At 38.3% G+C, this 15,039-nt stretch overlaps 1 protein-coding gene across 1 annotated transcript in view; it reads left to right on the top strand.

Moving 5' to 3' along the window:
• The window catches only part of LOC138713066 (zinc carboxypeptidase-like), a 29,448-nt gene that overhangs the window by 13,485 nt on the left and 924 nt on the right, over nucleotides 1-15,039 (top strand). Inside the window, exons 8-9 of the mRNA XM_069844804.1 lie at nucleotides 4,712-4,908; nucleotides 10,548-10,632. Coding sequence (XP_069700905.1) covers nucleotides 4,712-4,908; nucleotides 10,548-10,632 — 282 coding nt within the window. The remainder of the gene's footprint in view (nucleotides 1-4,711; nucleotides 4,909-10,547; nucleotides 10,633-15,039) is intronic.

Here is a 15,039-nt window from a genome sequence, read left to right as displayed (position 1 = left end):
TTGGATTGAATCCTTAAGAATATCCAATAAAATTTTTTGAATTTCAAAAAATTGGAGACCGAGTGGTTTTAAAATATTCCATGTGAACTTAGGAAGAGTGCACGCGCACCAAACAAAAGACCAGAAACACTCCACTGACTAGTGGGAAGGTTATATTTCTCACTTAGGTATGGGATGCAGGACTCATAGATGGACTTCTTCTCCTCATCAAAGTGTTGTGCCTGCAGGGCATCCCTCTCAAACCGGATTGTAGGATCAAGAATGATTCCCTTAGATTGAGTCCTGTTGATGGCTACAAACTTTGTTATTGTTCTACATTAGGCCTACACTATAAGAGGATTCCACGTTAAGGAAAAAGCATGCAATATCTGGGGCTATTCCATCAAATGAACAGTTGCCATAGAAACGCCTACCTACCACATAGCTTATACAATGTACAAGGCAAGGTCCATATAACCAATGCTTTTTTTCTTAACTTGGAGTGCTCTATACTATAATAAAAGAAAAAGAGAAAAGCGATTCGGATAACACGGAATGCCGGATAATCGGGACTCTTATTTATAAAATTTCAATCTATAGGCCTACGTCGATGATTTTAGGACTAAATGTGGTTCAGCATAGTGTTTAGGATTCAACACAGTTTCATTATTCGGAGCTGCTAAACTATTAGATAATTGAAACACAGTGAATGCTTTCAGTTTACTATTCAGAACTGATTTCAAGTGCTGCAAAATATTGAAGCATACAAAAAGAAATAAGCTGGCAGGCATGTGTCACAGAGCTTCTATTCCTCAATAAGGGCGTACCAGACAGTCTGTCACCCTGGCAACGGACGTGATCATACCGTCCTGCTTGTCTGTTACATGCATCTGCCACAGAACTCTGTACAATTCCTGCGACGCCACGCAGACCACGAATGACGTCAACAGACATATGAACGGGGAATTTGTAATTGAGGGGTTAATTGTGTTAGAACGCTCGAGGCAGCGAGCTTTTGTCGACTGCGGACGTGTTTGAAGAGGCAGAGAAGCAAAGCTGAAGAATGGATTACATTAATCTTTGCATTCCCGATCCATACAGACGTTTAGAAGATTCGATCTGCCTTCGTCTTCATCACACACCGAGGAATATGAACTCTGATAAGTTCCGCGTCTCTGAATGATTTTAAAATTTTCAAGTAGACACACTCAGCGGTCTTTTGCAGAGAGGAGAGAGTGAAATTTTGGTCATTTTTTGAGAAAGAAACAAAATTCTTTTTCTAGAAAGAAAAAAAAATCAGTGATTTTTCATTTATATTTTCGTAAAATTTTATCAACATATTTGTCAGTACCGAAATCTGAAACAAAGTTCCACGAAAGAAAATTCAATCTGACAACTAGAAAGTCACTATAATCCGCTAACATATCGTCGTTGTTCCTGCAATAACTCCTATGTGGCATATTTATCGATTTTCAGATTTTTACTCTATTACTTACTTACTTTTAAGGAACCCGGAGGTTCATTGCCGCCCTCACATAAGCCCACCATTGGTCCCTATCCTGAGCAAGATTAATCCATTCTCTATCATCATATCCAACCTCCCTCAAATCCATTTTAATATTATCTTCCCATCTACGTCACTGCCTCCCTAAAGGTCTTTTTCCCTCCGGCCTCCCAACTAACACTCTATATGCACTTCTGGATTCGCCCATACGTGCTACATGCCCTGCCCATCTCAAACGTCTGGATTTAATGTTCCTAATTATGCCAGGTGAGGAATACAATGCGTGCAGTTCTGTGTTGTGTAACTTTCTCCATTGTCCTGTAACTTCATCCCTCTTAGCCCCAAATATTTTCCTAAGCACCTTATTCTCAAACACCCTTAATCTCTGTTCCTCTCTCAAAGTGAGAGTCCAAGTTTCACAACCATACAGAACAACCGGTAATATAACTGTTTTATAAATTCTAACTTTCAGATTTTTTGACAGCAGACTGGATGATAAAAGCTTCTCAACAGAATAATAACAGGCATTCCCCATATTTATTCTGTGTTTAATTTCCTCCCGAGTATCATTTATATTTGTTACTGTTGCTCCCAGATATTTGAACTTCTCCACCTCTTCAAAAGATAAATTTCCAATTTTTATATTTCCATTTCGTACAATATTCTCGTCACGTGACATAATCATATACTTTGTCTTTTCGGGATCTATTTCGAAACTTATCTCTTTACTTGCTTCCAATAAAATTCCCGTGTTTTCCCTAATCATTTGTGATTTTTACTCTATTAAATAATTTAAATAGTGATACAACAAATAATAAAATCTCCTATATGTAATTATATTTCTTTGTTTCGAAAATATAACAAGTCACAGTCCCCTATGTACGGCTGCCATAGGTTGAATAAATGTGTTTTTCCTTCCTCCTGAAACATTTTATATTTTGCACATAGGAGTTATTGCAGGAACAACGACGATATTTGTAGTAATAGGGGAAAAATTGTTAAGTTTCACCCTTCGGTGTAAAGTAAGGAGATTCAAAGTCCATCGCTGTGGAGTAACGGTTAGCGGGTCTGAGTGTGAAACAAAAGGCCCCGGGTTCAAGTTCTGGTTGGGATAAGTTATCTGGTCGGGGTTTTCCGGGGGTTTCCCCCCAACCAATTGAAGCGGAATTGTTGGATAACTTTCGGAGTTGAACCTCGGACTCATTTCGCCATCATTAATTAACGTATCATCATCATCATTATCCATACCATAGCCCGGTTTCAGTTCACGATGCGGTGTGCTGTACTTGTACAAGAGCGCGGCCGTTGGGCTACCCAATCGTTCACAGAATAGAAGTGGTAAGCACAATAAGCCTCAGGCTGAAATGCAAACCTTTGGATCTCTTCTCCGTAAAAAAAAAAGAAAAGAAAGGGACTCATCAAATTTTGAAGTGCCCCATATTCCATACATTCTACAATGCTCGACAATGCTCATTGAATTTAATGAATCTTGAACTTGTTTGAATGAACACTAAAATTTGTAGGAGAAGCGAATTTTCTGGTAAAGAATTGCGTATTTGATGATAAAGAAATGGGATAAATCGCAATATAGCGAACGCCAGTAGAGGAAGTTATCTCCACCCACATGAAATGTGCATTCGACACAACACTCGCCAATCACGTAGAGTGTCTGGTGAGCTAGTAAGGGGAAAAGTGGAAGGGGTCGTGGGCGGAGCTTCTACGTTCGCTATATTGCGATTTGCCCAAGAAATGTGTAGTTTAATCCGTTGTTTCTATGTTAAAAGGATTTAGTCGTTACTGGGATCAAAACCTACAATTTGTTTACTTACTTAAATTAAAGAGAGTTCTTTTCTGAACGGCATTATTAGAGCTAGACTTGTGGGCTGTCTTACCAGGTGTACTAGCTTAAACAGTTCTATCCTGTCACATTTATTGAAATAGATTAAGATTATTCTGACGTAGGCTACATTTCATTATATTTCTATATTATTTATTGAACTCTCCCTGTATGCCCCAGACCAGCGTTTCTCAAACTATGGTCCTCGAGGTCTGCCCTTGTGGTCCTTCAAAAAAGACAGAAGAAAAAATAAAATTCAAACGAATTGCGTATCCACTATAGCTTAAAATCTCAGAGTTTGTAAATGACACATGGCAATCGTCTTTCACTTTTTCTACCAGTACTGACATTTTATGAAATTTATTTACCGTACCCGTCTATCGACTTCCCACTCTACTCTCAGCAAAAAAAGAGGGATTTAAAGCACTATGAACGTGGTGTTTCTCGACATCTTTTCCCTGCACATCTGGCGTCGTGTCTGTTACCCAGCCAGGGACCACCCGAATTCTTAACAGCACCAAAGTACCGAACCTTTTCATGTATTTATGACTTTCTTAATAATTTGCACATTGAAATGGTCACGTACTGTACGTCGTACACCAATAATAGAACATGCACAATTGCATCTTTACTTGTTGAAAATCGGGCATGTTTTTCCATTAATTTTTTTTATTTCTCTTTTTGCAGATGATGATATAAGAAATTTTCTTCTATTAACATTAACTTAATTAGTTAATACTAATAAAAAACTAATTCAATTAAATTAATTTTAATTAATTATTTCTACATTAAAATTTAAGTATATTGATATTAAAATATTCTACATAAATTATAAATTTGCTTTCGAAGGGAACAAGAGTAAGGTGGTCCACGGAACTGTTCTGACTCAAAAAAGTGGTCCCCACTTCAGAAACGTTTGAGAAACGCTGGCCCAGACCATAACTTAACATTTAAAGGAAGCTCGTTCTTTTTGACAGGGCTGCCTTCTGTTACTTCTAAATCTATGTGATTGAAATTTCTTTGAACTTTGAAATTTAGGAAAAGAAAAAAATTGTACCAATTCATGGACGTGTACTGTATGCATTAATGAAAACTTACGTTATTAATTTTCTTTCCAAGAAACAAAGCCATGTATCACAACTTCTAGTACATACTGTATTTAAAGAGTAGAATGATATTATATAGTAAGCAACAATTCATGCAGTTGTATTGGAACCTAAGCTATCACAAAATAACACGTACTTGTATTTTATTGTTAATAACCAAATCCCCTTAAACTGTACTCAGGGTGGCTCTAATGCGCAGTCCTATGTGACTTCCACTTTATTCCCTCGGTATCTCACGTGATCAACCTAAACGTAATGCTCAGTGCAGGTCGCTCGTTATTTCAGAGGGCGGAGCCAGCAGCAACGAGTGTAGCGAAACCTACGCGGGAACCGGCCCCTTCTCCACCGTGGAGGCCTCCAGCCTGGCCGCCACCATCCAGGGGCTGAGCCCCTCCGTGTACTTGTGCTTCCACAGCTACAGCCAGCTGCTCATGATCCCCTACGGCCATCAATTCCAGACAGTCAGCAACTACGACCAGCTGGTGAGTACGGGTGCAGCAGCTGTATCCTGGCGACGCGACATGTTGTCCGTCCCAGAGAGTGAGAAACGGCAAGGATTAGGCCCGTAACACACTTGCAGAGTTTTCGCTAGCGAGAAATGTGTTGCGAAGAGCCTTCCTCCACACACTTGGCGAGTTCTCGCTATCACAGATCACACCTCGCTATGATCATCTATGCACTGCCTTCATGCAGAAAGCATTTTTCTGATTATAGTAATGACTCGTTGGGGGAAATATTATAGGTTATGTATTTACGTATATTGTCGTACTTAAATATATAACCTGTAAGTATATTGTCGTACTTTACAAATTACGTACGAACGCTATGTTAAACCTGAGTATTCAGATGATGAGGAAATGGAGTTACATGAACATATTTTGTTCATGAAAAGAAGAAGTAGGCCTAAAATTAAAGCCAGAAATATCTGAAAATCACATTGTATCTTACGAAAATAAGGGCGAGTTTTGGACACTGGTTTCGATTTGAATGATGATACGTTTAGGCGTTATTTCAGGTTGAATGGACCTCAGTTTTTTTTTTTTTTTTTTTTTTTGCCATCCATGATATGATAGAGAATTCTTTGCTATATTCTGATTAAAATTACGTAAACTGTTAAGACATATAGATACATTTCAAATGTTTAATCAATAGGCCTACTAATAAATCTCATCAAAATAAAATATAGCCCTATTTATTTTCAGATGATCTGATATTTTTCTCCAGATTTCTTCTTTAAGTTTCGTGTTTTTATAGTTTTCATCCCGTGTATCATATAAATAGGCCTACGGGTGACATCGTGCAAGTTCGATAAGTTTCTGACTGCAATTATCAGCCATCTTTCCTCATTTTCAAATAAAAACAATACAATTCATCGCCACCTGTGATATCTTTTTCTACATTCAATCGTCATAAAGAGTATAAATGTCAAACATCTTTGATAAATGTGTCAAGAAAATTCGCTGAGCTACCGATTCCAGCGAGAAACTCGCGCGAGGTTTTTGCCTCGAACGAGAATCTCTTCCAGTGTGTGGACGTCCATTTGAATCCATGTTATCAATTTTTTAATTTTCGCGCAACCCATTTCTCGCTAGCGAAAACTTTACAAGTGTGTTACGGGCCTTACCAGGGTGTGATTTTTTTGGTACTAAAGGTATACGCGAATGTGTTAAAAACTTAATTTTATGCATGGAAAATGTAGATCCCTTAATGAAAGTTCAAAATTAACTGAAATATATCCGCGAATTTTTCGCCAAATCGATAAAAATCCACGAAATTATTTCATAATCACGGAAAAAAAAAGAAGAAAAAAAAAAGAGATTTCATGGAGAATTCGCACGAAAATGACTTTCTTGCAAATAAAAATGGAAAATTTTCTTCGTTAAAAATACACAGGAACATTTCTAATTTGATCGTTCAGCATTGCATGCGTATGGCATCTGGCAACGATGTACGCATAGTTTACTTCAGGAGCAGCGCAAGCAGACAACGGTCATTTCTCTTTCCTGCAACAACTGCCTTCGTGTAATGAAGAAGACAGTGCCGTCACCCCCTCACAGTTGAATGAAATTGAATTATGAATTTAATTCATTATGCAAACAATTTTCTGTTAGTTTCAAAGGAATTGTTTATTTACTTACTTACTGGCTTTTAAGGAACCCGAAGGTTCATTGCCGCCCTCACATAAGCCCGCCATTGGTCCTATCCTGAGCAAGATTAATCCAGTCTCTATCATCATATCCCACCTCCCTCAAATCTATTTTAATATTATCCTCCCATCTACGTCTCGGCCTCCCCAAAGGTCTTTTTCCCTCCGGCCTCCCAACTAACACTCTATATACATTTCTGAATTCGCCCATACGTGCTACATGCCCTGCCCATCTCAAACGTCTGGATTTAATGTTCCTAATTATGTAAGGTGAAGAATACAATGCGTGCAGTTCTGTGTTGTGTAACTTTCTCCATTCTCCTGTAACTTCATCCCTTTTAACCCCAAATATTTTCTTAAGCACCTTATTCTCAAACACCCTTAATCTCTGTTCCTCTCTGAAAATGAGACTCCAAGTTTCACAACCATAAAGAACAACCGGTAATATAACTGTTTTATAAATTCTAACTCTCAGATTTTTTGACAGCAGACTAGATGACAAAAGCTTCTCAACCGAATAATAACAGGCATTTTCCATATTTATTCTGTGTTTAATTTCCTCCCGAGTACTGTTGCTCCAAGATATTTGAATTTTTCCACCTCCAATTTTTATAGTTCCATTTCGTACAATATTTTGGTCACGAGACATAATCATATACTTTGTCCTTTCGGGATTTACTTCCAACCCTATCTCTTCACTTGCTTCAAGTAGAATTTCCACGTTTTCTCTACTGTAATCGTTTGTGGAAAGGAATTGTTTACATAATAATAAAAAAAATGCCATTTTATAATTTTTTAAAGTTTACTTAGGATACGAAATTACTTTTTTCAATATTAAACGAAATAAAAAATTTAATAACCGAAATGAGGGTAAAATAACCACCACAAAATCGCACTCCTAAGGATTAGTTTGTATGAAGAACAAAGGGAAGGCTGGAGGAACAAATGACGGCTGATTTTTTTTCACACTTTGGAGGACTATCTAAAATATTAATTTTTCTTGTAATTTCAATATTTCACTCGGTCTCAAAGTTAATAAAATACTAAAATGGATGGCACTTTTTGCCCTGCATTGCAATGACATTTATACAGAGTCTGGCAGTTGGTTCTGATGAATTTCAGCATGCTATTCTAAACTGACTGTAAGGTTTACAAAAAATATCAAAATAGCGTAGGGCATGGCTTGAACAACGCTATTTATTGCCATGTCATTATTTTTTTAAGAAAAAAAAAACAAATTTTTGAATGATCCCCTCGGTATCTTTTGGTTTGTTGCAATCTTACTCGGAAATTGTTCACGACACGTTGCAATAAACCTGGGGCTTCTGCCTGTATCCTTTTCTTCAGATCCTGAGTTCAGAGTGGTCTGGTTTGAAGCACCCTTGCTTTGAGATCCTCACAGAAAAAATCAGGAGCTCCAAGGTCTGGAGATCGTGTTATCGCCAAACCAAGAACTTAAGCGTCCAGGAAAAATATTCCTCAGCACCGCAGTGTCTGCCAGTATGGGTCGTAGCCCCGTCTTGTCGAAACCAAATACCATCCCTGTGTAGCGCGTCTGTGACATTTGCCGATATATTTTACCATTCACTGCAATAACTCTCTCATATTCAACTTGAAAGAGAACGGACCAACAGACACAGCACACCATACGTTCACCTCTTCACTGCGCAATGGCCGTTCGCCCGTTCATCACTGTTGCCAACATAGCGCCCTACAATCTCGCTAAGTTTTCAATAAAAAGTAGCTAAATCTCTCGAAAGTTTGTTAAAATATCCCCAGAAATTTCGCTAAAAATTATAATAATAAATATCACTAAATAAAAATAAGAAAAACATACATATGCGAAGAAAAATAACATTTCCTCGTCGTCAGCCTCTTCTGCGGAGTCTGGTTGTGTTGTTGACGGCTGTGACGTTGAGGTGGAACAGCTGATTGTGAATACACTGCACTTGATCCAATCATTGACACTACACTTCTGGCAAATTGTAGGTGTGGAAATTTTCACCTAAGCCTTTGACCACAACTTCTTTTTGAAACCTAACACTTTTTAAACATATATTAAAATATATTAAAACCAGTAAAAACTACAGTCTCATTTGCTTCACAAGAACTGTCGGCACAAAATTATAAAACTCAATTGCCTCTAGTCGGGTCGGAGTGGAAAATCTCCACGTTGCGGGGAAGAACAAAGATTACATTAGCTGCAACTCTAGACTCGTCACGTGTCAATCAAAGTTGCCACCGTTTATGGGTGAATCATTGAATCAGCATCTTTCACCCCGATCACTGATCACAAATATATATCAGGACTTTCACATATGAATCATCAGACTATTCAGTCTTGCACCCATGCCTCTTCTAAAACTAAGAAGTGCATAACTTCAGTTGAAGGATTTAACTTAAAAAAACAAAGAAAGAAGAAAGTATAAGAATATAAAAATCAGCAGAAAAGTCGCTAATCGTACTTTATAAAATTTGTCGCCGAGACTGATTCAAAATTCCCTAGATTTAGCGACTTATCGCTAAATATGGCAACACTGCCGTTCATGCAGTGCCTGGACAATGTTTAATTGTTGCTGCCAAACTCGTCAGATCCATTAACAATAACAGAGACAGTCTTTTGACAATCTGCCTGTACCTACCTTCCGAGTTCGATTAATGATTGTGTTGTATTTGAGAAGGATAAAGTTGATAATAAATTCTGCTTACCATGAATATATGAAGTAATTAATAAAATATTTACTCAAAGTTTAAAATCTGACATGTAACGCTCGGTACAACTAGTTTGATGATTTAAATTCTGCTGTTGCCGGTCTGTAGGCAACGGTAACTCTGCAACAATCAACTTATTCAAGTTGATCTTGATGGGGAAGGGAGAAGAAAAGAAAAACAAACAATATTTATTCTTTATCGTGTGCATCAGGGTTGCCATACGTACGACTATAGTCGTATGATACGACTATTCTGATTAATTGTACGAGGTACGACCGAACTCTATGTCGTACGCAATTTTGTACGACTATTTTTCTAGAGGGGAAAAATTATTTTGGAATCTGTAATGTTGGTCTATATTAAAATAAAATTAACAGTTAATTCCTCACTTTTCTAGACAACTTTTCTTCATTAAGTGTGTCATTGGCTAATATGAAAAAATGCTTTAAAGGGATAAGAGATGCTTTGAAAATCAATATGGTGACTATTTGCCGAGCAAGTCATAATTCGTCATCTTGAGCTCCAGGTTTCATGTATGGTGCTTATTCAAAGTAACACGAGTTCAGAGGTCTGCTAATTTCCTTGTATGTTCAACAATGGAAGTATTTTAACAATGAAATACGAATAGTACCGCAGTAGAATTAAGAAGTCTAAACGCGCGGACAATAAATTATTTAGCGACATTTTAGCGGTGAAGGGTTTGAGTCGACTGCAGGTGGATTAATTTGACGTAATCATCAGCTGCCGCATTGATTGATATTAAATATCTGCCGTCGCGCCGGCCAAAGATAAAGTTTCTGCTGGCTTTCAATATAATAATGTTGTTTCCGACCGAGCGTCGTCGTGCTTGCTTTACACAGGGATGACGGTCTCGATGAAGAAGGTAATTTGAATGCTAAATGTTATTGTGGATATCAACTATGATTTAGTAATATTCTTGATTGGATGAAGAAATGGCTGCTGATTTGTTTGAATGCTGGAAGTCATTGTAGATAGTTAGTAATATTCCTAATTGGGACTAAAATTTTATTGTAGAATTTTATTTATTTATTTATTTATAGGCCTATTAACCACTTTTTTTGGGTGTTGTGAAATATATTTTTGCGCACCATCTATAAAAATAGTAAAATGATAAATGTACGACAATTTTCATAAGTTGGTACGACGATTCCGTTTCCTTTATCTGGCAACCCTGATGTGCATGAACTTCTCTTCAGATTAGATTGTATCTCTTGCCCAAGTTTCCATTTTTATCTCTTACAGATGAGCATCGGCAATGCAGCAGCAGAGTCCTTAGCTCAGCGGTACGGCACGCAGTACGAGATGGGGCCTATCTACGAGGTCATCTGTAAGTAGCCTACAGCTGGAAACATGGCGTTGCGCTTCTGGAAGACTGTAGAAGTAGATATCTAAAGGTATCCTACAACAAAACTCAGCTCGGACTCCTCGTGGCGCGCATGCTATACCCCTCTTATTCCCCTGCAGTAGGCTTGAGAGCATGCTGGAAACGGGAGCATACGTAATCTGTGCGAGACAGGCACGCCCGCTGGTTTCTGTGCATCGAGTTTTCCTTGTTGGATGCCTATAGCTCGCATGTCGCTCTACTTGGGTCTTAAGCGCTGACGATATTTGTGACCGCAGATTACAATGCATCGCCGATATACAGAGACATCATTTTATTTTTACTTCAATTTTTATTGTACCTGAGTTTTTGAATGTACTTTACTCCCACCCCTTCTACTAATGAAGTTCAACCGTCCTCCACACAGATCCAAGACCGCATATACAGTCATAGTAGCCTTACGGTCGTAGTAAACAGTACGTTCCAAAAATATGTTCGCGTTTTCCAGTGACGAAAGAGCTTTGAATATTGAATCATTTTCGCACAGGTACTGTCGTCCATTTGCCTACGTCGTATAACGGTTTCCCCCACCAGCTTTTATTCTCCAACTAGTGGCTGGGCTGTCTTAGCTCTTTTCTGAGATCATTAATTTCTGTTAGGAATTGGAGGTGTACGTAATATTATACAACTGTTTAAAATAACTTAAATAAAAGGGCCTCGTTAAGTAATTAACTTTCACGTGATTTCCTCCCTTTCTACGACCCTACGACATAACCACTTGGACGGACAGTGGATAGTATGTCTGAGTAATTTTATCTTTTTGGATCGGGCAGAAGTGAAGATTGAATTTACAGTACGTAAGGTACTCTTTTATAGAATAGGTACAGAATTATTTCAACATGAGTTACTGATACGAAGTACGAACCTGGTAATTGGGATTAGGTACAATAGTCTATAGTGCGATAATATGCACAAAAGAACTGAAGCCTGTATCGAAATGAACGGCCACCATTTTAAAAAATGCGTTTAAAAATCCATATTATAATTATTTTTCAATTTAACTTCATTCTCTATATTGTACGCTAATGTGCTGTAGACAGTATAATATACACTGCATAATGAATACGTCCGCATGGACAGCTCAGTTCGTGAGTAAAAACACTCGTTGTTAATACTGTACTGTATTTTGATTAAACAAAAACCTAATGAAAATGATCAAACTCAAAATCGCAATATTTCCTAGTTTACGTAAATGAATGAAATACTTTTCTTCCCTCCTATACCTAGTAAAGTGATTTGTTTGTATATTACGCCAACACTTACAACACATTCGTAATCATGTGGTTCCGGCATATACAATGGCAACGGTGAAAATCGCATTACTGCCAGTGAAATGAAATTCATGCGCCGTACAGCAGGTTGCACGAAATGGGACATCAGAAATGAAGATGTCTTGAAGGAGCTCCAAATGATACTTGTTTTGGATCACATGCATTAATATCAAATCAACTGGTTCCAACATGTAAATGAAATGTCAAGCAACAGAATACCAAAAGCAAACCTGAATTATGGGTTCCATCTGTAAGCAAGCAATCTCAGTTCCTGTTAAAGACAAACCTAGAAAACAAACATGTGTAGACCTACTGACGAACAGTTTCTTACTATACCTACTTGGCAGTGTTACTGGCTGACAAACTACCTACTGTTAGCGGCCCCTGGCGAACTTATTTTTTTACGGCCCTCGTAATTGCGGTCGAGTGGCCAAAATTTGTATAAGCACTTCTTTTGACATTATTAACATGGTGGAAGAAAAAAATGTAACTTTTTTTTCTGCCCCCATAAGAACGTTTGCTTGTGAGTCAGCACTGGGATCTGGCGACCAGCTTGCCCCACCCGTCTGGCGTTATACAGTACCCGGACTCGCTGTTTTGAGCAGATGTAGACGGCTGCGGTGACGTCTCGCCGTTCTACAGCCATGTACGCCACGGAGCTCGCGTGCTCTTTCTCTTGTACGCAACAGAGGTGGACTTCGGTATGTTTCACTAGTCTTGGATTGCCCCCCCCCCTTTTCTGTTCCACTTTTGAGTTCTCTCAAAATTAATTTCGAATCATTAACTTCACAAATTTCAGGGTCCAATTTATCCCGCATCATTTTTTCGTGTTTATTTACTCAATCTTATCGCGCTCGCTGAGTTGATATAATCAAACGTCCGGATTGGTTCAGATCTCACGGAGTTATGTGCATAAACTGGCTACCGGAACGCAGTTTTCGAGGCATGTCTTACCCCACCCGTCTCACCGGCCTTGAGGGTCCGTCCGTTTTCGTGACGGTATTTACGGTTACTGGACTCCTTTGTCTACAAAGTGATATACTTTTCGTTTACCTAAGTTTATTTGTTATATGCGATCCTATTATATTGTAACACTTATTTTGTACATGGTTACCGACGACTACCGTGCCGAATACAAAGACCTAGCTCGATGTTATAAATGTGCGACTACTTCAGCCTGGGCGGAGGGGCTCCTTGCTCGTTAAATAAGCAATATGAAGAAGGTTTACTCATGGCTGGCTGACGCACACGTTAAAACCGAGCAAAGAACTAAAAGTTTATGATTTTGTATCTAGGTCAGAAGACAATCCACGGCCATAAAGAAGTACCGTCAATCTGTGTGCACGGAGGAGCAGAACGCAATCATCCGTGTCTACACGACAACCTGTTTTATGGAGCATTAAAATGGAGCGCCAATAGTAGAGAAGTGAAACATCTGGTAATGCGGTGACGTCACTAATCACAATAAGACTTGGTTGACTGAAATTGTGAGTTTAAAACAAGGCAGTTTCGAATTCAGCCTGCCCTTATGAAACATTACGAGGAAGCACAAGAATGTGACATACAAAGTGTTCTGTCAAATGGTAGGTCTTTCACTGTAAAGGTCTTTCACTGTAAACCCAGCATTCTCCGATCTTTCTTATTTCCGCCTTCTACTTAGTCTCTGCCATAATAAATTCAATATTACTGTTACATAAATGAGGGTGATTAAGAAATGTGTGGAATATAAAGACAGAAATAGTTAATTCAACGTGGTCTAGAAAGAAATTATTCTATTAATTCCTAAATGGATGAAATTCTCTGTGATGACATTAGCCTATATCATTATTCATTACAATTTCAAACAACTCATTGTCATACTTACTTACTTACTTACAAATGGCTTTTAAGGAACCCGGAGGTTCATTGCCGCCCTCACACAAGCCCGCCATTGGTCCCTATCCTGAGCAAGATTAATCCAGTCTCTATCATGATATCCCACCTCCCTCAAATCCATTTTAATATTATCCTCTCATCTACGTCTCGGCCTCCCCAAAGGTCTTTTCCCCCTGTGGCCTCCCAACTAACACTCTATATGCATTTCTGGATTCACCCATACGTGCTACATGCCCTGCCCATCTCAAACGTCTGGATTTAATGTTCCTAATTATGTCAGGTGAAGAATACAATGCCTGCAGTTCTGTGTTGTGTAACTTTCTCCATTCTCCTGTAACTTCATCCCGCTTAGCCCCAAATATTTTCCTAAGCACCTTATTCTCAAACACTCTTAACCTATGTTCCTCTCTCAAAGTGAGAGTCCAAGTTTCACAACCATACAGAACAACCGGTAATATACCATAACTGTTTTATAAATTGTAACTTTCAGATTTTTTGACAGCAGACTGGATGATAAAAGCTTCTCAGCCGAATAATAACAGGCATTTCCCATGTTTATTCTGCGTTTAATTTCCTCCCGAGTGTCATTTATATTTGTTACTGTTGCTCCAAGATATTTGAATTTTTCCACCTCTTCGAAGGATAAATCTCCAATTTTTATATTTCCATTTCGTACAATATTCTGGTCACGAGACATAATCATATACTTTGTCTTTTCGGGATTTACTTCCAAACCTATCTCTTTACTTGCTTCCAGTAAAATTCCCGTGTTTTCCCTAATCGTTTGTGGATTTTCTCCTAACATATTCACGTCATCCGCATAGACAAGCAGCTGATGTAACCCGTTCAATTCCAAACCCTTTCTGTTATCCTGAACTTTCCTAATGGCATATTCTAGAGCGAAGTTAAAAAGTAAAGGTGATAGTGCATCTCCTTGCTTTAGCCCGCAGTGAATTGGAAACCCATCTGACAGAAACTGACCTATACGGAGTCTGCTGTATGTTTCACTGAGACACATTTTAATTAATCGAACTAGTTTCTTGAGAATACCAAATTAATAAGAATATCATATAAAACTTCTCTCTTAACCGAGTCATATGCATTTTTGAAATCTATGAATAACTGATGCATTGTATCCTTATACTCCCATTTTTTCTCCATTATTTCATATACTTTTTTTTTTTAAATACAGCACCGTTTCAGAGAT

The sequence above is a fragment of the Periplaneta americana genome, chromosome 14 (genome assembly GCF_040183065.1).
Source record: "Periplaneta americana isolate PAMFEO1 chromosome 14, P.americana_PAMFEO1_priV1, whole genome shotgun sequence".
NCBI classification, from domain to species: domain Eukaryota; kingdom Metazoa; phylum Arthropoda; class Insecta; order Blattodea; family Blattidae; genus Periplaneta; species Periplaneta americana.
This window is presented reverse-complemented; position numbering and strand designations above follow the sequence as displayed.